At 43.6% G+C, this 22,291-nt stretch overlaps 1 protein-coding gene across 14 annotated transcripts in view; it reads left to right on the forward strand.

Annotated features, from left to right (window-relative positions):
• SETD4 (SET domain containing 4) overlaps positions 1–22,291 on the forward strand; it is a 75,405-nt gene that overhangs the window by 27,980 nt on the left and 25,134 nt on the right. For 4 of the 14 annotated variants that reach the window (XM_034655742.1, XM_034655752.1, XM_034655713.1 and 1 more), the window contains exon 12: positions 15,162–15,900. The exons of 7 other annotated variants lie outside the window; for them this stretch is intronic. In XM_034655742.1, coding sequence (XP_034511633.1) covers positions 15,162–15,267 — 106 coding nt within the window. In that variant the 3' untranslated portion in view covers positions 15,268–15,900. Of the gene's footprint in view, positions 1–15,161; positions 15,901–19,440; positions 19,533–22,291 lie in introns of those variants that run through there. 3 more of the 14 variants (XM_034655723.1, XM_034655767.1, XM_034655738.1) reach the window with 2 other exon arrangements.

The raw sequence follows: 22,291 nt of genomic DNA on the forward strand, positions 1-22,291 counted from the left end.
AGCAAATATGTACCTGTTATAAAAACTGGACTACGACTGAAACATAAGACAGTAACATTTATTGAATATTAGCATTGCTGGATGTGAGGCACTGTGCTCAGGCCTGGTGTGCAGAGTTTTATTTAAGCCTCAGAGTTATCCCGTGCTGTAAATCAAGAGGGGAAGAAATTGCCTAAGATGCTATGCCTAGTGTGTGCTGTAGTGAAAATGCCCACTCACCCTGCCCTCAGAGGGACCAGGGTCCACAGCTGGGGTGTGTTTGTGGCCAGGATGTACTGTGCTGTCCTGATGACATGGGGATGTAGTTCACACCTATGGGCTTGTCGCCTCCATTTCAGTGGGCATCAATATGCCAGTCAGGGAGCCTGGCACCGCTGATCCTCAGTCGGGATGTCTGCTTGATTCTGGGGTTCAGTGTAGGTAAAGTGCCCCAAAGCCATGGTTATATGTGAACGTCCATCCTTACTTTTTTCCTCTTTATCGTTTTCAGAATCAGTTGGGAAGAAGGGATGTTCCCTCCTCAGCTCTCCCTAGTCCTTGGCCTCAGGGGATCCCTGAATGAGTCATGCAGGGGGTGGAGTCTTGAAGGGACCACCAGGCCTCTGCGAGGTTGGGGCCGGACTGGGACCACACAGTGCAGGGGCCACCCCAGTTGGACATTCGTGCCCAGAATCCACTTTTCCCTCCCAGGTTTGCGTTCTTCCTCAGCACTGGAAATCCTGCCCTCGTGGAATACAACCCAAACAAGCAAATGGGGCCCACTCACTTTGGAAGGCAGTCAGAGGATCTGGACATCTTTCCCTGTTCATATATATGGTTGCTATTTTAAAATAGCTGCAGTGTGTTTCAGGATTTGATACACCAGGGGTCTGCAAACTTTCAAGGGGCAGATAGTAAATATTTTAAGCTTTCTGAGCCATACGGTCTTTGTCCCAACTATATTGTACAGCATATAGATAGTATGCAAACAGGTTGCATGACTGTGTTCCAGTAAGACTGTTTACAGAGACAGGTCATGGGCCATGGTTGGCTGACCCCTGTGCTATTCGATAATTATTTTTTCTGTTCCCTGTTTGCGTACATTTAGGACCTAACTATATATATATGTGTATATATATACACATACATACATACATATATACATATATATACATGTATGTATATATAAAATTTAAGTTATGTATATTATGTAATATATATAACTTAATATATATAACTTAATGTGTATAATATATAGTACATGAACTCCTACTTGAAGCTGCCTTACACCTTCCGAAAATAAAGCCCCCCCCTTAACATGAAAAACTTCACAGACTTGTGTGGTAATAGTTGTGCTTTAGGTGGCCAGTGTTTAGAAAAAAATAGACAATGACAAAAGTCGTTACACATTTACAAACGAGAAGTGTTTCATCATTCACATCAGGTCTATGTGTATTTGAAAAATGTCAGAATAAGACTTTTCCATTTGTAGACAATGCTTGGGAGAAATCTGAGGCTCTTGTAAGGCAGTCTGGCCCACAGGGTAACCTGCTGGTTTGTCCTTGCAAAATCATCATCATGAAGGCCAGCAAAACCATCTGTATCTAAACAGGAGGGGCAGCCTGCCCTGATCTTTTCCCAGCAGCACTGTTTTCTTCCTTCTTTAGTGTCCCACCCTCTCCCCTCCCCCAGCACCCTTTCCATCTTCCTCCTTTTCCTTTTTCTCTCCTCACTAGTGCCTTGTGTATGGCTGAGGTTCCTAACACACCCGCCCCTTGTTGCTATCAGAGTTTGTGGGTGGAAAGCCTCCCGTGAGGGGTGACTTGGCCTGAGGGGACGGACACCAAGAAGTTAAGGGCTATTTGGGGCATACCTCAATTCTGAAGGTGGAGACTGGTAATGACCTAGGAAATCAGAGCTGTTAATTCTATGAAAGTGGCTTTCACCGAAGCACGGAGACACCACCCTGAGAGGAGCCATTAAGGCCCAGAAATAGGGAATTTATTTTAGCTCCCAGGTGGCAGACAGCAACCACGTTCTGTGTGATAGATTAATGTTGGGTAGTAGTTTTGTCCAGAGGAGTAAAGTATAACAAAACCCAAATCAGTTTGTCAGCTGACATATGAATATAGAGCTTTGTCAGGCATGCAACCATGTTGGTTCACTTGGAAAAGGGCTTTTTTTTTTTTTTTTAAAAAAACAGATCCAGAAAGCCGTTTGTGAATTAAAGGGAACGGAACATTAAGAGGGATGAAGTAGGCCTGAAGCATTTTTCTATAACCCTGCCAGTGTACCACATACAACAAAGCCAGGGACCATAGAGAGCACGCCAGCTTGCCACACACAACAGTGCCATGTGCTCTCTCTGATGCTGTTTTCACCTTTCAGAGGGCATCTTTCTGTCTTTATCATTCTGTTGTAACCTTGCCTTGAGGGAATATTTTCTTGTCTAATTTCCTTCTATTCTATAGTTAAATTATTACACAGTTTTAACATTAGGCTGTGAATAAATTTTTAAAAACTCACAAAAATATAGTAGAATTTAATAAAAATGCAACGTTACCACATCATACCCACTGGGACAGCTGTAATAAAAAAGATGAAGTGTTGAGGATGTGGAGCAATTGGAACCTCTTACCCTGGTGAGGGGGAGGTCAGGTGGTGCAGTTGCTTTGAGCAACAGTCTGGCAGTTCCTCCAAAGGTTTAGCACCGAGTTTATGACCCAGCAATTCCCCTCCCAGGTGCATACCCAAGACTTGAAAACATGTCCACACAAAAACTTGAACATGAATGTTCATAGCAGTTCGTATAGCAGTTGTTCATAACAGGTCCCACCCAAAGGTTCCTCTGTGGATGAATGGATACATAAAATGAGATTTTTTCCATAAAATGGGATCTTATTCAGGCACAGAAAAGAACAAAGTACTCATAAATGCTACAACACGAATGAGCCTTCATATGCTAAATGAAAGAACCCAGTCACAAAAGACCACATATAATTGTATTTGTATGAAATGTGCAGAATTGGCAAATGTCGAGTGATGGGAAGTAGATGAGTGGCTGCTGTGGGGCCGGTGGGGCGGGCTGGGGCACGCCAGGATTGGGTGGCAAGGGCTAGAGCGTAGGGTTTCTCTCTGGGGTGACGGAAGTGCTCTCAAGCTGTGATGGCTGCGTGGCTTTGCACGAATACTGAGGCCCATTGGATTGTACACTTTAAATGGGTCAGTGGTACGGCCTGTGAGTTATATGTCAGTAAACCTATTTTTTAATAAAGTAAGGTTAGTGCTTAGTATTCTACTCCTCTTCTCACTTGCAGCTAACGCTTTTCCAGGAAGGTCCCGAGGCTGTCAGTCTGACAGTGTCAGTAAGTGCCTGTGCGTTACATTTATCACCGTTGTTAATCCTGACCCATGGTCTGATGAGTTCATATTTTCCTGATTGTGTAAATGTAAACACGAAGTTATTGCTGAGGTCACCTAGTGCTGAGGGGCACAGGTAGGATTCAAACCTCTGTCGACCTCCAGACACCATGCTTGTAACGTTCATACAGCAAAGATTGTGTTTGTGAAAGGTGCACACAGGCTTAGGGAGGCACCTGATCTCACCTGATCAGAACTCTGTAAAGTTAAAGTGTTGCTGGATCGGTCATCCTTGGAAGAACGTTGGAGGGCTGGATGTTACAGTCTTGCTTGTTTAAATCTGCTCTCTCCTGGCACTTACTTTGATAAGCAAAGAGACTCCTTAATATATAGAAGAGCAGACTTATGGCCCAGGGAACCCATCTTCAAAAATGGCAACCCAGTCCCTGAGCCACATTTTATAGAAGAGCAAATGGGTGTAGAGAAGGGAAGTAACGGGGCTGAGGGTATTCAGCAGGTGAGCACAGAGCCACATGAGGGGGTGGAGCTATCTTTGGTCACAAGTGGTTGAAACTTATTAAGAGGATGCTTGTTAGGATGTGGGCGCTGATCGTGGCATCAGACACTACCAGGTTCAGCCCATCCCAAACCCACAGAATCAGAATCTTGGGGGGTAAGACCAGGAATATGTATTTTCAGTGAGCCCCTGGGTGATTTCAGTGCCCATTGTTTGTGAACCACTCATTTAGAGATTCTGATGAAGGAGTGCTCTCTGAGGCACTGGGCCTTGGGTTTTATTTGATCATCTCATGACTCGATGTGAAGCATTAGGCAGACCCCAGATTGTGTGACTCTGAGGCTGGGGGCCTCTGAATACGTGTCCTGTCAGAGGGTTGGGGTGAAAGAAGGCCTTGAGATGATTCACTCAGACCCCCTCATTTTGTGGTTGAAGCCCCTAGAGATTGAGGAGCTTGCTCTGGACCCTGGATTTGGCATATCAGAACATGCATTTTCTTTCTGATTCTAGTGGACGTCACACTGGCCTGCATTTTCCTTCCGTAGTGTAAGATCTAGACATTCTCCCAAATGGTCTTCCCAAACCATATTCTAGAGAAGAATCAGAGTGGGAGTGAGGCAGTTGGAGGAGAAAGGGAAATGCTTACCCCAGCCCAGGAGGGGGTGGAGAAGGCGCTAACAGGAGCCTAGCTCCTCCCTGCACTGGCCTGCATGTTCTCATAGGATTTTCCCATCTCATTTCACAGTAGCTTTATGGGGCAAGTATTCCATGTTTTACCAGAGGTGAAGAAACTGAGGGACAGAGGGGTCATGGGACCTGTCCACATCATATAGTTGGGATTAGAACTCAGGAGTCTCTGAATTCAAGTCTGTCACTTGTCACTTATACCTGTTTCTGCCTCCAAAGATGGGCAGCCTACAGTGCAGGGCGGGGATAGACCCCCTTACAGCGGTTTGCTTTATTTTGTCTCGTTTTCATGTTCTAACAGGCAACTTCCTCAGACCTCATTTTGCAGACTGGCAACAGGGAATGAGCAGCACCTAGGTGCAAGGAGAAAGAGGTTCTGTCCAGGGGTCCCCAGGGGCCAAGCCCTCTCCCCGTGGTTTTCAGTTTTACAACCCCCTCCCTGTCACTGTGACATCCACATCCCATAAAGGGCAGAGGGATGAGAAGGGGTGAGCGATCCCGAAAGGCAGCCTAGCTGTACTTTTGATGTCTTAGCCAAGAAATCATTGTCAAGGCCCATGTTGAGGATCTTTTCCCCTATGTTTTCTTCTAGGAGTTTTATGGTTTCAGGTCTTACATTTAAATCTTTGATCTGTTTTGAGTTAATTTTTGTGAGTGGTATAAGATAGCATGTGGATATCCAGTTTCCCCAGCACCATTTATTGAAGAGACTGTCCTTTTCCCATCGTGTGTTCTTGGTGGCCTTGTCAAAATTTAGTTGACCGTGTACGTGTGGGTTTATGTCTGGGCTCTCTGTTCTCTTCCATGTGATGGTTTTTATGCCAGTACCATACTGTTCTGATTACTCTATCTTTGTAATATAACTTGAAATCAGGATGTGCCATGCCTCCAACTTTGTTCTTTATTTTTCAGGATCACTTTAGCCACTTGGGGTTTTTTGTGGTTCCATACAAATTTTTGGATACTTTTTTCTATTTTTGTGAAAGGTGCCATTACGATTTTGATAGGGACTGCACTGAATCTGTAGATCACTTTGGGTAGTATGAACATCTTCACGTCATTAATTCTTTTAATCTGTGAACATGGAATATCTTTACATTCATTCGTGTCTTCTTTAATCTCTTTCATCAGTGTCATAGTTTTCAGTGTACAGGTCCTTTATCTCCTTGGTTAAATTTATTCCTATGTATTTTATTGTTTTTGATGCTGTTTTAAGTGGGATTGCTTTCTTAATTTGTCTTTCAGATAGTTTGTTATTAATGTGTGGAAATGCAACAGATTTCTGTATATTGATTTTGTATTCTGCTTCTTTACTGAACTTGTTTATTATTGCTAACAGATTTTTGGCAGAGTCTTTAAGGTTTTCTATGTATAAGATCATGTCATCTGCAAACAGGTAATTTACATCTTCCTTTCTGATTTGGATGCCTTTATTTCTTTTTCTTGCCTAATTGCAGTGGCTGGGACTTCCAGTACTATGTTGAATAGAAATGGTCTTATTCCTGATCTTAGAGGAAGGGTTTTAATTTTTCACCATTGTATATGATGTAGCTGTGGGCTTGTCATATATGACTTCTGTTATGCTGAGGAACATTTCTTCTGTACCTAATTTGTTGAGAGTTTTTATTATGAAAGGCTGTTGAATTTTGTCAAATGCTTTTTCTGCATCTATTAAAGTGATTGTATGATTCTATCCTTCATTTTGTTAATGTAGTGTATCACATTTATAGATTTGCTTATGTTCAACCATCCTTGCATCCCATGGATGAATCCCTCTTGATCATGGTGTGTGATCATTTTAATGTGTTCTTGAATTTGATTTGCTAGTACTTTATTGAGGATTTTTGCATTTGGGTTCTTCAGGAATATTGGTCTGCAATTTTCTTTGCTTGTGGTGTCCTTGTCTGCTTTCAGTATCAGGGTAATGCTGGCTTCATAAAATGAGTTTGGAAGTGTTCCTTCCTCTGCAGTTTTTAGAAGAGTTTGAAAAGGATTGGTATTAATTTTTAAATGTTTGGTAAAAATCACCTGTGAAGCCATCTGGTCCTGGGCTTTTATTTGTTGGGAGAATTTTGATTACTAATTCAGTCTCCTTGCTTGTTATTTGTCTGTTCAGATTTTCTATAACTTCATGATTCAGTTTGGTAAGTTGTGTGTTCCTAGGAATTTATCAGTTTCTTCTAAATTATCTAATTTGTTGGCATATAGTGGACCGTAGTTGTCTCTTAGGATCTTTAGAATTTGTGTGGTATCAATTGTAATGTCTCTTCTTTCATTTTTTTTTTATTGAGTCATCTTCTTTTTTTCTTAGTTTAGCTAATCAGTTTTGTTTTATTTTTTCAAAAAGTCAACTCTTAGTTTTTTGGTATTTTCTATTGTTTCTGTAGTCTTTTTTCAAAAGATTTTATTTATTAGAAAGAGAGAAAGCAGGAGCAGGGGGGAGGGGGAGAGGGAGAGGGAGAAGCAGGCTTAGCAGGGAGCCTGACACAGGGCTCGATCCCAGGACCCTGAGATTATGACCTGAGCTTAAGGCAGATGCTTAACTGCTTAACTGACTGATCCACCCAGGTGCCCCTCTCTAGTCTTTATTTCATTTATTTCTGCTCTAACTTTGGGCTTGGTTTGTTTTTCTTTTTCCAGTTCCTTGAAGTATAAGGTTAGGTTGTTTATTTGAGATCTTTTTTCTTATTGTAAGCATTGTTATTATAAACCTTCCTCTTTGAACTGCTTTGGCTGCATCCCATAAGTTTTGGTGTGTTGTGTTTCATTTATATTTGCCTCTAGATGTTTTTTTGACTTCTTTCTTGACCCATTGGTTGTTAAGAAGTGTGTTGTTGAATTTTCACATATTTGTAAACTTTCCAGCTATCTTCTTGTTGCTAATTTCCAGTCTCAAACCATTGTGGTTGGAAAAGATACTTGATATGATTTCAGTGTTCTTAAATTTCTTAATGCTTATTTTATGACCCAACATATGATTTATTCTGGAGAATGTTTCATGTGTGCTTGAGAAGAATGTGTTTTCTGCTGTTGTTGGATAGAATGTTCTGTATATATCTGTTAGGTACATTTGGTTTAAAGTGTCATTCAAGTACATTATTATCTTACTGATTTTCTTTCTGAATGATCTATTGAAAGTGAGGTATTAAAGTTCCCTACTATTGTTGCATTGCCTCTATTTTTGCCTTCACATCTATTAATACTTGTTTAATTTATATATAGGTTTTTCAGTATTGGGTATGTAGATTTTTACAGATGTTATATCCTGTTGATGAATTGATCCTTTCATCATTATATAATGACTTTCTTTGTTAGGTTTTTGACTTAAAGTCTATTTTGTCTGATGTAAGTGTAGCTATCCCTGCTCTCTTTCACTTTTCATTTGGATAGAATATCTTTTTCCATCCTTTACTTTCAATGAGTGTCCTTAAAGCTTAAGTGAGTCTCTTGTGAGCAGCGTTTAGTTGGATTTTGTTTTTTTATTTTTTTTTATTTTTTTATTTTTTTTTAAAGATTTTATTTATTTATTTGACAGAGATAGAGACAGCTAGCGAGAGAGGGAACACAAGCAAGGGGGAGTGGGAGAGGAAGAAGCAGGCTCACAGCAGAGGAGCCTGATGTGGGGCTCGATCCCATAACGCCGGGATCACGCCCTGAGCCGAAGGCAGACGCTTAACCGCTGTGCCACCCAGGCGCCCCTGGATTTTGTTTTTTTTAATCCATATTTTTTTTTTATCTATTCAGCCACTCTTTGCTTTTAGTTAGGGAATTTAAACCATATACATTTAGAGTAATTCCTTTTTTTTTAGTTAGGGAATTTAAACCATATACATTTAGAGTAATTCCTTTTTTTTTTTTAAGATTTTATTTTTTTATTTGACAGAGAGAGAGATAGCCAACGAGAGAGGAAACACAGCAGGGGGAGTGGGAGAGGAAGAAGCAGGCTCCCAGCGGAGGAGCCTGACGTGGGATGCCCAGGACTCTGGGATCATGCCCTGAGCCGAAGATAGACACTTAACGACTGAGCCACCCAGGCGCCCCATATCTGGGGACTTTTGAGCTTCATGTACCTGGATGGCCATACTTTTCCCAGATTTGGGAAGTGTTCAGCCATTCTTTAAGTAAGTTTTCTGTCCCTTTCTCTGTCTCTTCTTCTGGGACACCCATAGTGCACATATTGTTTCATTGGATGTGTTCCATAATTCACCTAGGGTTTTTTTCACTCTTTTCCGTTCTGATTTCTTTTTTTCTCCTCTGACTGGATAATTTCACCTTGACTTGTCTTCAAGTTTCCAGATTCTTTTTTCTGCCTGATTGAGCCTAATGTTGAAGCTTTCTGTTGTATTTTTAATTTCATTGATTGTATGCTTTCAGCTCAGAGTCTTGATTAGGTTCTTTTTGTATGATTTATGTCTCTGTTGAACTTCTCATTTTGCTCATGTATTATTTTCCTGAGTTCATTAAATTGTCTGTGTTCTCTTAAATCTCACTGAGCTTCCTTAAAATGCCTTAAAATGATTATTTTAAATTCTTTTTCATAACTCACCAATCTGCATTTCTTTGGGATTGGTTACTGAAAAATCATGTTCCTTTTGTGGTGTCATGTTTGCTTTGTCCTGTTTCTGATGGCTTTGTGTTGATGTTTGCACATTTGAGAGTGCATTCACCTCTTCCAGCCATTTGACTGACTTTGGCCTTGGGGAAAGACTTTCACCTAGAGGTGGCCACAAGGATGCCAGCTGGGTGGGATGCAGTGTCTTTCATTCTTGGAAGGCACAGCAGTGTAGTCTCCATGCAGTTGCACCAGCTGAGGTCCATGCAGGCACAGACCTGTGGGTGTTTTCTGTGGCCAAGACTGTGGGTGGCGTGGTGACTAAGGCTGTTGGGATATTCAGATGCGAAGGTTGCTAGGATCTTCTGTTCTATTTTTGCCTGCGGGAGGAAGTTCTAGCAAAAGGGGATCCCTCTTGGCCTGTGGTCTGGAATGCCGGCACTCAGAGCAATAGGCGAGCTGGAGTCCTGGGATTGGATGCGTGTGGAACTAGCACAGTGCCTGGGCCCTGGGGCACAGGTGCACTTGCTGCGACGGGGGCACTGATGTCTAAGGTGCAGGTGTGTGTAGAACCTTGTGAAACCAGGGTCTGGGTCTCTGGGTCTTGCAGTGATTCTGGCAGGTAGATGATGCAGCAGCGGCTCAGGCCTGGGAATAGCAAGGAATAGCAGTGGCTTGGGCCCAGAGGGCAGGGGGCAGTAGTAGCAGAGCCTGTGGATGGTGGTGGGTCACAGTCCCGACTTTGGCCTCAGGGGCAGTTTCAGGATAGCAGAAGCACATGTCTAATGATGGCCTATTAAAGCCCCATGTTAGGATCCAGGGAGCAAGACCTAGGGTAGCGGCGGTGCCCCTGGCAATGACAGTTCAGAGCTTTGACCTGGAACCCAGGGACAGGGATCAGAGCAGTGGTAGTGTGGCCTGGTGGTGGTGGTTAAGAGCAGCAACCTGGAACCTGGACGGTGGGGGTCCGAGCAGTGGCAGCACAGCCCCATCAGTGAAGGGTCACAGGGTAGCCCCTGTCATGGGACAAAGCTGCAACCTGAGTTTAGGGCAGGGCTCAGGGCAGTGGCAGCTCCCATCTTGTATATGGTGAGGCACTGTGAAGTCTTGATCCCAAAGAGCTGGGCACAGCAGTGACAGGGTTCCTGAGGGCAGATCTTATTGCAGGGACAGCTCAAGCCATGAGGAGGGGACTCAGTGCTGGGAAGTCCGGGCAGCTCCATCAGCTGGGATCAGCGCTGGTGTAGACCGTGGGAGGCCACGGTAGCAAAGGCTGCAAACATCCACAGTGGTGTGGCTTGCTGGAGCTCTCTGCTCTCCTTTGCCCCATAAGAGCAGCTTCCCCTGAGTGTATCCCCCATGCACCAAGCTGCTCTTGACTTGAGAATGCGGAGATGTGAGTAAAACACTTCCTGTCTTTTTCGATGTGACCAAGCTTGGATTTTAAGCTCTGCAGGGTTTTTGCTGCTTTTTATTTTTATTTATTTTTATTTTTTATTTATTTTTTTTAAAGATTTTATTTATTTATTCATTTGACAGAGAGAGACAGCCAGCGAGAGAGGGAACACAAGCAGGGGGAATGGGAGAGGAAGAAGCAGGCTCACAGCGAGAGAGAGCCTGATGTGGGGCTCGATCCCATAACGCCAGGATCATGCCCTGAGCCGAAGGCAGACGCTCAACCGCTGTGCCACCCAGGCGCCCCTTTGCTGCTTTTTAAAAAATTGTAGCCCAGAGCTTTCCCTGAATTATTTTCATTGCTTCATAGTTGTTTATAAACTTTTTTTTGTTTGTTTGTTTGTTTTTTTTGTGAGGATGATGAGCATTGGGACCCCCTAGCCCTCCATCTTGTTGACTGCTGTCACCTCCCTTGCACAAGGCAGAGCTTTATAAACTATTGAGCCCGGGTCCCAGCCCATAGGCTCTGATTTAATTGGTCTGGGGTGTGCCAAGATATTGGGGCCCTAAAGCTTTCAGGTGACTCTGATGTATGTCACAGTTCCCTTTCTGAGGCTCTGCTCTATAGGAGAAAAGCTGCGTTAACTAGTCCTAGGTGGAACCCTCTGGTTTTCCAGTGTATACAGTGACAATAGTTTGGGAGGTGGGATACAGAGTGCCCATTGCTACACTACCACACACGTTTATGCTGCTGAAATTAGTCTTTTAAATGGTGCCAATCCATACTGAGAACAGATTAATCCCAAGCTCAGATGCGTTAACATTTGGCTCAGTGAGTACATTGAAGTATGGGTGGCCAGACCACAACAGATGCTTAGTGCATTTTAGTTCTTTTCATGCAACTCTTTTAAAAACAAGTCATACCTGTTAGTGTCCCAAGTGTTCGGCTGGGTGCCCGAAATAGACAAAACGGACCTCTGAATCTTCGTGGGACTTTGCTGCAAGCTGAGGCACTTCTGTTTTCGTACACTAGATGGCACAAGTAGACCGCTGGGCTGAGGCTCCGTCAAAATGAGGCAGTGGACTATCATTTTTTTCAGCTGTTAGTAGGATCCAGACAAGGCAAAACAACTCTGTGTTGCTACTGGGGTAAAATGCAGAGATTCATGTTCTCTGAGGGGTGTTGGATCTCCTTGGGTGAGAAACAAAGGCAGATAAACATTAGTTCAAGGTGACAGCTGCCAGACAAGGGGCCAGGTGTGTTGAGCTCGGAGGAGGGAGTTGGGTTGGGGAAGGGGGTTTGAAAAGATGCAGAAACTGCCCAGGCTCTGCCTACAGTCAAGCCATAAAGATATGTTGATATTTAGCACTTTCTTTTGAGAAAGAAACAATGTCTCGCACCAGATAGCAGGTTTTCATTTCTAACATTACCCATAGCATGTGGACTTAGGTCCCGACACGCAGGCAAATAGAGGAAGGGGAGCTTTTAAAGGAGTTCGAATTGACCACCCCCACAGAGAAAGGGGTGTAGTCCTGTGACTTATCTTCTGCGAGATGTTTCTGGAATTAGAAAATGGTGCATTTTGTGGCGAGAGCTGGGAAGGAGCCATTCCTTCTGACTGATGGGAAGGTTGGCCCATCTGTCATTAGAGGTGCGTGCATTTGATCTGAAGACAGAGCTTCAAGGTGGAGTGAAAATGCCAGGGTGTCATTGGATTTCCCTGTCCACAGGCGGCTGACAGCCTTCAGATCCCGAACTGCTGGTGAGGTGAAGTGGCCCAGCACAGCGTCACACAGTGGCTAGGCTGGTGGTCCTTTTTGAAATGATTTCTTTGGTCTGCTGGACTCTCTCTGTGCCTTCACAATCTGTCCTTAGATCAAGACTGACTCACCTTGCTGATGGGGGAGCTCCTGGTGCATCTCTTTCCTTTTGATTTCTCTGCTCCTTCTACACCTCCTGCTACTGATACACGTTCTGGCTTTGCCTTGAGTGGATGCTTGTTTTCTCTTCGGCGTTTCATCTAGAGTGTGCTGGCAAGACCTGCACGAGGCCCTTACTACAGTATTGGATTTCCCCCCCTTAATCGAAAGAGTAGAGGAAATGCAAATGACTCTTTATCTGATTGGAATTGCCTTACTGGTGGTGGCTGCCTGTTTGGGAAACAGATCTTAAGAGTCTTCAGGTTGGGGTAACGAGCTCTTTCTGATTGGTGTAGGTCAATATTCAGAGCAGGCAGCCACAGCATAGCCTGGATTGGGAGCCACGGCTCATATGGGCACAAACATCAGCAGAAATTGTGTGAAAGATGAAATATTCTGTTTCTTTATCCAGAAGACAGTGTCTCTGATACCAGTAAGACCAAACAGCGGCAGGGGGCAACTGTGAGAACCCCGCCTTTTCCTTTTATGGCTTACTAGTGGCAGGAGTCTGTAGGGGAGGCCACGGCCACCAGGAACTATCCCTCAGGAAGCTAAGTGGTGTCAGCATCTTTTATTGGGCTCACATAGAGCCCTGCTCCTCAAAGGTTGAAATGCAGACCGACAGTATCAGCTCCCCTGGGAGTTTGTTAGAAATGCAGAGTCTCAGCCCCCCACCCCCGACTTACTGAATCAGAGCCTGCACTGTCACAAGACGTGTGTTCTTGTGAAATGTAGCAAAGCTGTGTCTCAGGAGCATGTCTAGCTCCAGGGATTGTGTTTGGTAGAGTCTTACCATTCTGCTGTGCCCGTCTGACCATCAGCAGTCAGTATAGCACAGCTGGGGGTGCTGGTCCTTGACCAAAGGCGTCCCCGTTGGAGCCGGCTCATCTACAGAGAGTGGGGCGGGCCTGCGGGTTCTGCTGAGAGGCCGGATTATCAGAGCAATTATGATTTTGCCCCTTTTACTTTGGGGTGTTCCCAGTCCCCCCTACAGTACCAGGTGAGGTGGCCCCACAGAAGCTGCCAGTTTCTCACCTACGCTCCATGCCGGTGAGCTGCCGGGCAGTTGGCTGTGGAACCGCAGGCTTCCTAACACACATTTCTGAGGTTCACCTTCACGGGGAACAGATAGGTGCTAATGCAGCAGTGTTCTATGAAGTCACGGAGCCACTGTAGAAGCATTAGCACTGGTGGGCGTAGACTGGAAGAGTCCAGGGACTTTTAGACTGGCCAGTGTTTCCTTAGTGTTTCCAGGGACTGCCTAGCGACTAGGGGCCGGCACAGTACCAGATGGGTGCCATCCATGAATGGATTCCATCCTCGACATGACTGTTCTCTGTCTGATAGATGAAGAAGGCCCAGCTCAACAGGTCACTAGGTAAGGTTCCTTCTTTTCCTGAACACAGCCCTGGTCTGCTTGATGCCATGTGGGCTTTATACCCATACGAGGTCTTTCGGGACATTTCTGTGGACCGCTCGCCGACTTCCTGTAACCCTGCAGTTAAGAGTAGGGATGAGGTTGGTTGGAATCTTAAAGAATGAGTCCGTGGGGATGGGGGCAGCCTTCTTATTTGCTTCCCTCGGCCATCCATGGGTTTCTGGGGGTTGGAGGGAGGGCAGACAACTGCACTGTGAATCCTGGCTGTGCCTTTCCTTTCTTGTGGCTTTGGTTACCCGCAGCGGGTTCGGACATGCTCCTGACTCACAGATAGAGCCAGGTGGAGCTGCTGGCAGCCACAGGCGTTCCGGACAGGCTGATTTCACGGCATTGTTCCCGCACATTAGCTCATATTTATGCGGAATGACGGGGAACAGTGCCTGGTGTCTCTTCTTTTGTTTATATACATTTTTTTCTTTGTGAGGGGGGAAAAAAGAGCTGACTCCCTTTTAAGGAACACGAAAACTGAGTTTTGTCTTCTCTTCCTATTACTGTCAAACAAAAGTCACCTTAGAACTCAAAATCACATGGGGTCCGTCACTGGCAGGAAGCAAGGCCTTTCCTCGTGAATGTATAACTTACAGTAAGTTCTCAGCAGACCAAAAAAAATGCCTTTTATCATGTTCTGGTTTTTCCCTCCCACTGTTTTATTTCACTTAAAACATCACTCAGGCCCAAATGGTATTTGTCAGGAGTAATTGGCAAACGCTGGAGGCTGTGTTCAAGGCTGCTTGAATGGAAAATCTCAAAGCAGTCGCCCATGTTGAAAGAAAATATTACATTTGATCTTTTTTTATGATTTCTGCAGACATGATGCGTGTCTGCATTCTTTAGCCTTATAACCCCTTTATATTTGAAAGAAAAAAAAATCCCTGCAGGAAGTAGCACTTCACAGTTAATTTACAGTATGCCCGAGAAGTAACCACAACACATGGGAAGTCATTTTAAAAACACCTCCATGATTTATTTTTATTAGCCGTCTAATAAACCTGTGCCGGTTTGCAGGTTGTTATACGTTGAATTATGACTTTGAGCCTCGCGTTTCATGTCTGTTTCTATGAGGCTGTTTATTCTTCTGGATGAAAATACGCCTAAGGATGCTGGCAGCCGTCCGCAAACGTGTAATGCCCTCTCACTTGGTCTTGGTTGTAAGCAGCGTGCTTTCGGATACAGCAGAGTAGAATCATCGGATCAAATTGAGGTCGCGAGCAGAGGTGATGTGACTGACAGCAATGTGGTGAACTGGGATTGGGCATCCTGAACCGCTGGGCGGCTCGCTCTGCCAGACGGTCCCTCTGTGTTTTCTCTCCTAGGCACACAGCACAGTTAGGTGACAGAGCTTGGAGGCTTTTTCAAGTCACACATCCTAATAGAAATCTGCCTTGCTCCATGTTCCAGATGTGCATATGTACTTCCTAAGAAGGAAGGGACACAGGGTCTCAGAGCTCATGGTGAGTCCTTACCACCCTGAAGCCACTACCCTGGGGTCATTCTGGAGTAAGAATGGACACCAAGGGTCCTCTCAGTATCCTAGAAACTCTAGATCACAGGTCAGTAAACTACAACCACTCCCTATTTTTGTAAATAAAGTGTTTTTTTTTTCTAAATGCAAACTTTAAAAAATTGTGGTTAAATATGCATAACATAAAACTTGCCATCAGAGCCGTTTTTAAGCGTAGTTTAGCGGCACTGAGGACGATGTTGTGTAAGCGTCACCGGGGTCTATTTCCAAAACTTCCTCACTCCAGGTGGAAACTCTGTGTCCATTAATCAGTAACTCCTCCTTCCACTCCCTGCCCCCGCCCCCAGCACCGGGTAGCCTCTGGTCTACTTTCTGCTCCTATAATTTGCCTATTCTAGATGTTTCATTGAGATGGAATCGTATACTACGTGTCCTTTTTTATCCGGTTTATTTAACTTAGCCACATGTTTTTGAGGTTCATCCATAATGCGGTGTGTGTTAGGGATTCATTGCTCCTCTGGCTTTGTTGAGGTTCGACTGAGAATTAAGCATTGTATGTATTTAAGGTGTACGGCCTGGGGGCGCCTGGGTGGCACAGCGGTTAAGCTTCTGCCTTCGGCTCAGGGCGTGATCCTGGCGTTATGGGATCGAGCCCCACATCAGGCTCCTCTGCTATGAGCCTGCCTCTTCCTCTCCCACTCCCCCTGCTTGTGTTCTGTTTCTCGCTGGCTGTCTCTATCTCTGTCGAATAAATAAATAAAATCTTTAAAAAAAAAAAAAAAGGTGTACGGCCTGATGATTTGACATATTTTTACATTATGAAATAATTACCACAATCAAGCTAATTAACGTATCCATCACCTCACGTAGTTAATGTATAATTTTTTTTCTTTGTGGTGAAGACACTTAAGATCTGCCCCCTTTTATGGAACATAAGAAATAGCAGGAAAATCAGTAGAAGAAGGAAGGGAAGAAGGAGGGTAAACAGAAGGGGGAATGAACCATGAGAGACTGTGGACCCTGGGAAACAAACTGAGGGCTTCAGAGGGGAGGGGCGTGGGGGCCTGGGATAGGCCGGTGATGGGTATTAAGGGGGGGCACGTGTTGCATGGAGCACTGGGTGTTATACGCAAATAATGAATCATGGAACACTACATCAAAAACTAAGGATAAACTGTATGGTGACATAACATAGTAAAAAATTATTATTAAAAAAAGAAAGATCTACCCTTCTAGCAAATTTCGGGTATACAGAATAGTACTGTTAACTATGGTCATGGCGTCAGATCTCCAGAACTTGCTCATCTTGCGTCGCTGCTTTTTTTCTTTGTGATAAAAACAAGTGACATAAAATTTGTCATCTTAACCATTTTTAAATGTACAGTTCAGTAGGGTTAACTGTTTTCACATTGTTGTATGACAGATGTCTAGAACTTTTTCATCTTGCAAAACTGAAACTCTATACCGGTTGAATAATACCTCCCCTTTTCCCTCTCCCCTCTGCCCCTGGGGACTTCTATTCTACTTTCTGTTTCTAATAGCTTGACTCCTTTAGATACCTCCCAGGGGTGGAATCATATAGTATTTGTCCTTTTGTGACTGACTTATTTCACTTAGCATCATGTCCTTAAGGGTTATCCATTTTGCAGCATGTTATAGGATTTTCTTCTTTTTTTGTGGTTGAATAATATCTCCCTATATAACATATTTTGTTATTTATTCATCAGTTGGTGGACACTTGGGATGTTTCTACCTCTTGGCTATTGTGAATAATGCTGCTGTGAACGTGGATGTACAATATCTGTTTGAGTCTCAGCTTTCAGTGTTTTTGGGTGTATACCCACAAGTTTGTAAATAGAGTTTAATTGTAACACAGCCATGTCTGTTTGTTTACCAGTTGTCTATGGGTGTTTCCCCTTACAACAGGAGAGTTGAGCAGTTGTGACAGAGACCATATGGCTCACAAACTTGAAAATATTTACTATCTGGCCCTTTCCAGAAGAGGGCTCCTTCCTGACTCCTGCTCCAGATCTAATAGAATATGTACTTTCTCCATTTGGTGGCTCTGTTGGAGTTACTTCTCTTGGTCACTGGTTTTGAATCAGGCCTAGTTATTTACCTGGTGTTTAGTAGACACAAAACCACCACACCCAGCATGCTCCAATCTCAGACAGACTCTTTTGGCCCTGATACATCTGCTCACCTCCCAGGGGCTTGACTGACAAGGATGAAGTACAAAATCTGTACTGTGATGACATTTTTTTTTTTCCTGCTGCAGAACCTATGTATTAGTTTCTTAGGGCTGCCATAACAAATAACCACAAGCCTGGTAGCCTAAAACAGTAGCATTTTAGGGGCACCTGGGTGGCTCAGTTGGTTGAGGGTCTGACTCTTGGTTTCGGCTCAGGTCATGATCTCAGGGTTGTGCGACGGAGTTGCAGGTCAGGCTTGTGCTCAGTGTGGAGTCTGCTGGAGAGTCTTTCTTTCCCTCCCCTTCTGTCCCCGCCCCCCTCTCAAACAAATAAATAATTAAAATCTTAAAAAACAAAAACAACAAAAAGAATAGCGTTTTATTCTGTCACAGTCCTGAAGGCCAGAAGTCTGAAATCAAGGTGTCAGTAGAGTTGGTTCCTTCTGGAGGCTCTAAGGAGGAGTCTGTTCCACACCTTTCTGCTAGTTTCTGGTAGTTGCTGACAATCCTTGAGATTCCTTGGCTTGTAGCTACATCATCCCAATCTCTGCTTCCATGGTCATATCACCTTTTTTCTGTCTCTCTATCTGTTTCTCCTTTTCTCTTAAAAGAACTTCTCTTTGGGGGTACCAGGGTGGCTCAGACACTTAAGAAGTGTCTCACTCTTGGTTTCGGCTTAGGTCGTGATAGGATTGGGATCATGGGGTTGGGGGTCATGGAGTTGGGGTCATGGGATTGGGCCCTGCATCAGGCTCTGCACTCAGTGTGGAGTCTGCTTGAGATTCTCTCCCTCTGCCCCTCATCGCTGCTCAAGGTCTCTCTCTCTAAAATAAATAAAATCTTAAAAAAAAAAAAAGAAGGACTTGTCATTGGATTTAGGGTACACCTGGTTGATCTAGGGTGAGCTCATCTTGAAATCCTTCACTTAATTACATCCATAGAAACCTTATTTCCAAATAAGGTTCCATTCAAAGGTACTGGGGCTTATGACTTAGACATTTCTTTTGGTGGTGGGCAGGTACGTGGGGGGACACTGTAGGGGAGGGAAAAACCTTTTTCTCTACTCTTTTAGGTTTAGTGACAGGGCCTTGTGAATTAAACTGGCAAAAGACAGATCAATAGGAGAAAACATTTATTTTGCATGCACATAGGGGCTACATAGAAAACAAAACCCAAAGAAATAGGCTTGAGACCTTATATACCGTTTTTAAAAAGGTGATAAATGTAGAGAAGTGGCTAGACAAAGAAAAAGGGGTTTGGGCGTCTGGGAAGAGGGTAGATTTTGGGAAAGTAAATATATGGGGAAACTAATGGAAAACAAGGGCTATTTAGTAAGGATTGTTATGCAGACTAAAGTTGGCAATCTCCAGTGGTAGGAGTCCCTGGTGATTAAGAGTTGTTATCTTCTTCCTGGTACAGGGACAGGGGGAGGAGCACCTTTACAGATAGAAATTTGTGCCTTGATTTTAGGCAGAAAGGAAGAGGGCAGAGAGTTCTCCTGCATCTACTGTTTCTCAATTGACTGTAACCCAAAAAGCCCTCTGCTAAAATGATATATTTTGGGGTAGCATGTCCTGATTCATTTCAACTCCATTCAACCCACTATGACATATAATGGATGACATTTACATCCAAGCTGTATAGAGGTATGTACATCTAATACACACACACATCCCGTGAGCGGACTCAGAGTTTTAGAAAATACAAAGTCTTGTAGAGAAATAAGGCAAATGACACTGTGCTCTTTTTGGTGACTTTTATAATCAGATTTATCCACAGATTGAGTGAAGCAGCCATGTAAAAATCTCAAAAAACTAGTCATTTTATAGGTAAAAATGAATATTGCTAATGTAATTACTGAAACATTTTTATGAATGTGTTTTAAGGAATAAATTACTTTTTAAAGGAGCAATGATTTTGTTCCCCTTCTGTATTCCAGAAGCAAGCATGTGCTACATACAGTGTTATATTCGTTTTAGATGCATGACATAGTGATTTGAAAATTCTGCCCTTTGCTCGGTGCTTACCACAGTAAGTGCAGTCACCCTCTTATTCTTGTCTTTCTTGTACTATTAGTGGGAAAACTTTTGGTCTTTCCCCTTAAGTATAATGTTAGCTTAGGGTTTTTCCAGATGTCCTTTATCAGGTTGAGAAGGTTCCTTTCTATTCCTACTTCACTGAATTTTTTTTTTTTAATCATCGAAGAGTATTGGACTTTGCCAAATGATTTTTCCATGTCTGGTCATGTGGTTTTTGTCCTTTATTTTCTTAATAAAATGTATTACACTGATTGATTTTCATATCAACCAACCTTGCATTCCTGGAACAAATCCCATTCGGTCATGGAGCATAATCCTTTTTATATGTTGCTGGATTAGGTTTCTTACTATGTTATTGATGATTTTTCTATCTATATTCATAAGGGATTTTGGCTATAGTTTTCTCATAATATCCTTGTCTGGTTTTGGTATCAGGGTAATTAGGTAATCTCACCTCATGAAATAAGTTTGGAAGTATTTCCTTTCTTTTCTTTGGAAGAGTTTGTGAAGTTTTGGTGTGTTTTTTTTTTTGTTTTGTTTTTTTTTTACTGTACTTTGTAGCATAATGTAGGTCTCCTCATGCTCTATTCTGTAATGTAAAGAGGCAAATAAGAAGGAATAGTACCTTTGTGCTTCTAGTTGTCATCTCTGTGTGATGCTTGGACCTGTGGCAGCCTCTTTAGGAGTATGAGGGGAGTCATCCCAAGTCAATATCCTGAGGATAGCAGAGTAGAAAGAAGGAAAGAAGAAAGAGGGAGAGTTCTTTATGAGCAACTGAAAAATCAACCCTGGAGCCTTCCTCTCTCTCTCTCTCTCCCCCCCCCCCCATAGTGGATCTCTTGCTCTGTGAAGTAACTCATGTCTTTATTATTAAGCTCCTTTTCGTTGGGTTTTTAGTTGTGTGCAGCTGAAAATATCGGAGAGTGATTATTGCCTCCTGTGCAATAGTATTCCCTGTTTTCTTTATTGTCTCCCATTTTCTATGTCATCAGGCTAAGAGAACATAAACTGTACCTGCAGAAAAGTAGCATCAAAGAGATCAGACAGTCACTGGCTTCCGTGTAAAGCAGACCAAGTACAGCCTCAAGGTTACCTGGAATATAACTTTGCTGGGACCCTTTAGGCTGCCCCGAACATTAACAAATCCTTAAATCCTTAAGGGGTTTACCATTTTTGTCCCTTGCATGAAAGTGGGTAAAATAAAGGACAGATTGGCTTTGGAGAGCCATACAGTGTAGTCTGAATTGTCACTCACAGAATGACCGTGTATATTCGTCAGGGTTCCCCAGAGAAGCGAGGCCAATAGAATTGGTCCCACATTTCTGCCCCTTGGGACACACACCCTATGTAATTCCCCTTTCTTATGTGTGGATGTGTGGATGGCACAATGATTAGGGTATGTAATGTGACGTAAGTGAAGGGGTTTTTCAGATATAATTAAGGTTCCAAATCAGTTGACTTTGAGTTAATCAAAAGAAAGGTTATCTTAAGTGGGCCTGACCTAATCAGCTGGGCCCTTAAAAGGGACTGAGTGCCTTCTGAAGAGATAGATTTGAAGTGTGAGGGGGCCTCTGGCAGAGAGGAGGCTACGTGGCAAGGGCTTGAGAGCATCCTCTGGTAGTTAGAGTGGTCCCCACCTGACAACTGTAGCAAGAAAATGGGGACCTCAGTCATACAGCTCCAAGGAAATCAATACTGTCAACAACTTGAAGCTGCTTGGAAGTGGGTCTTTCCCTTATGGGGTCTCTGAATGACAATGTACCTGGCTAACAAGTTGATTTCAGCCTTGTGACACTGTCTTAGTTTGCTCGCTGCTGTAACAAACATATCGTAGACTGAGCGGCTTAACCAACAGATGTTTATTTCTCGTTGTCTGAGATCTTGGAAGTCCAAGTTCAGCGTTCTGGCAGATTGTGTGTCTGGTAAGGGCCCTCTTCCTGGTCTGCAGGTGGCTGGTTTTGCAGATGTCTTCACATGGCAGAGAGTGAACGAGCTCCAGTCTCTTCATTTTCTTAGAAGGCACTCTTCTCATCATGGGGGCTCACCCTCATGACCTCATCCAGGGCTAATTAATTCCAAAGTTTCTGGCACAGTGATGGTTAGGGCTTCAACATATGAATTTGAGTGATACAAACATTTAGTGCGAACTGAGAGCAAAGAACCCAGTTAAAATGTGCTGGAGTCCTAGCCTATAGAAACTGTGAAATTAATAAAATGGTGTTGCTTGAAGCCACAAAGTTTGTGCTAATTTGTTATGTAGCAGTAGAAAATTAATATAGGTAACATTTCAAATATCGTTTCTTTCTACTGGAAAAAATAGGTTAATGATCAACATAGAATAAATTGTGAAAAATAATGTTTGACAACTCAGAAAATTACATAGATCAATTCCCCAGGAAATTGCCTTTTTTTTCTATTAAATTTTATCACTTCTGATGGGACCCCACGGACAAGGGGCAGGTTTGGGGACAGTGTAGGGAATGCTTTTCTGTCTTCCCCCAAAGAGTTGTCCAGGTGTGTTCAGCTGTTGGGAGGCCGGTGCCTCTGAGAGGCCCTCGTCCTGGCTCTGGGACGGCCTTGGCCCTGGGAGGCCATAGTCAGCCCCAGCTTGTACACACTCTGGGGTTCCTTGTGTGCAGAGGAAATCTACTCCAGGCAAGTGCGTCCAAGTTAAAAAAACCATGGCATTGGGAAAGATGGCTTCAAATACACAGGGCCATTATCTGGTTGAGTATTGTTTCTCTGTGGCAT

Source organism: Ailuropoda melanoleuca, chromosome 1 (genome assembly GCF_002007445.2).
Source record: "Ailuropoda melanoleuca isolate Jingjing chromosome 1, ASM200744v2, whole genome shotgun sequence".
NCBI classification, from domain to species: Eukaryota; Metazoa; Chordata; class Mammalia; order Carnivora; family Ursidae; genus Ailuropoda; species Ailuropoda melanoleuca.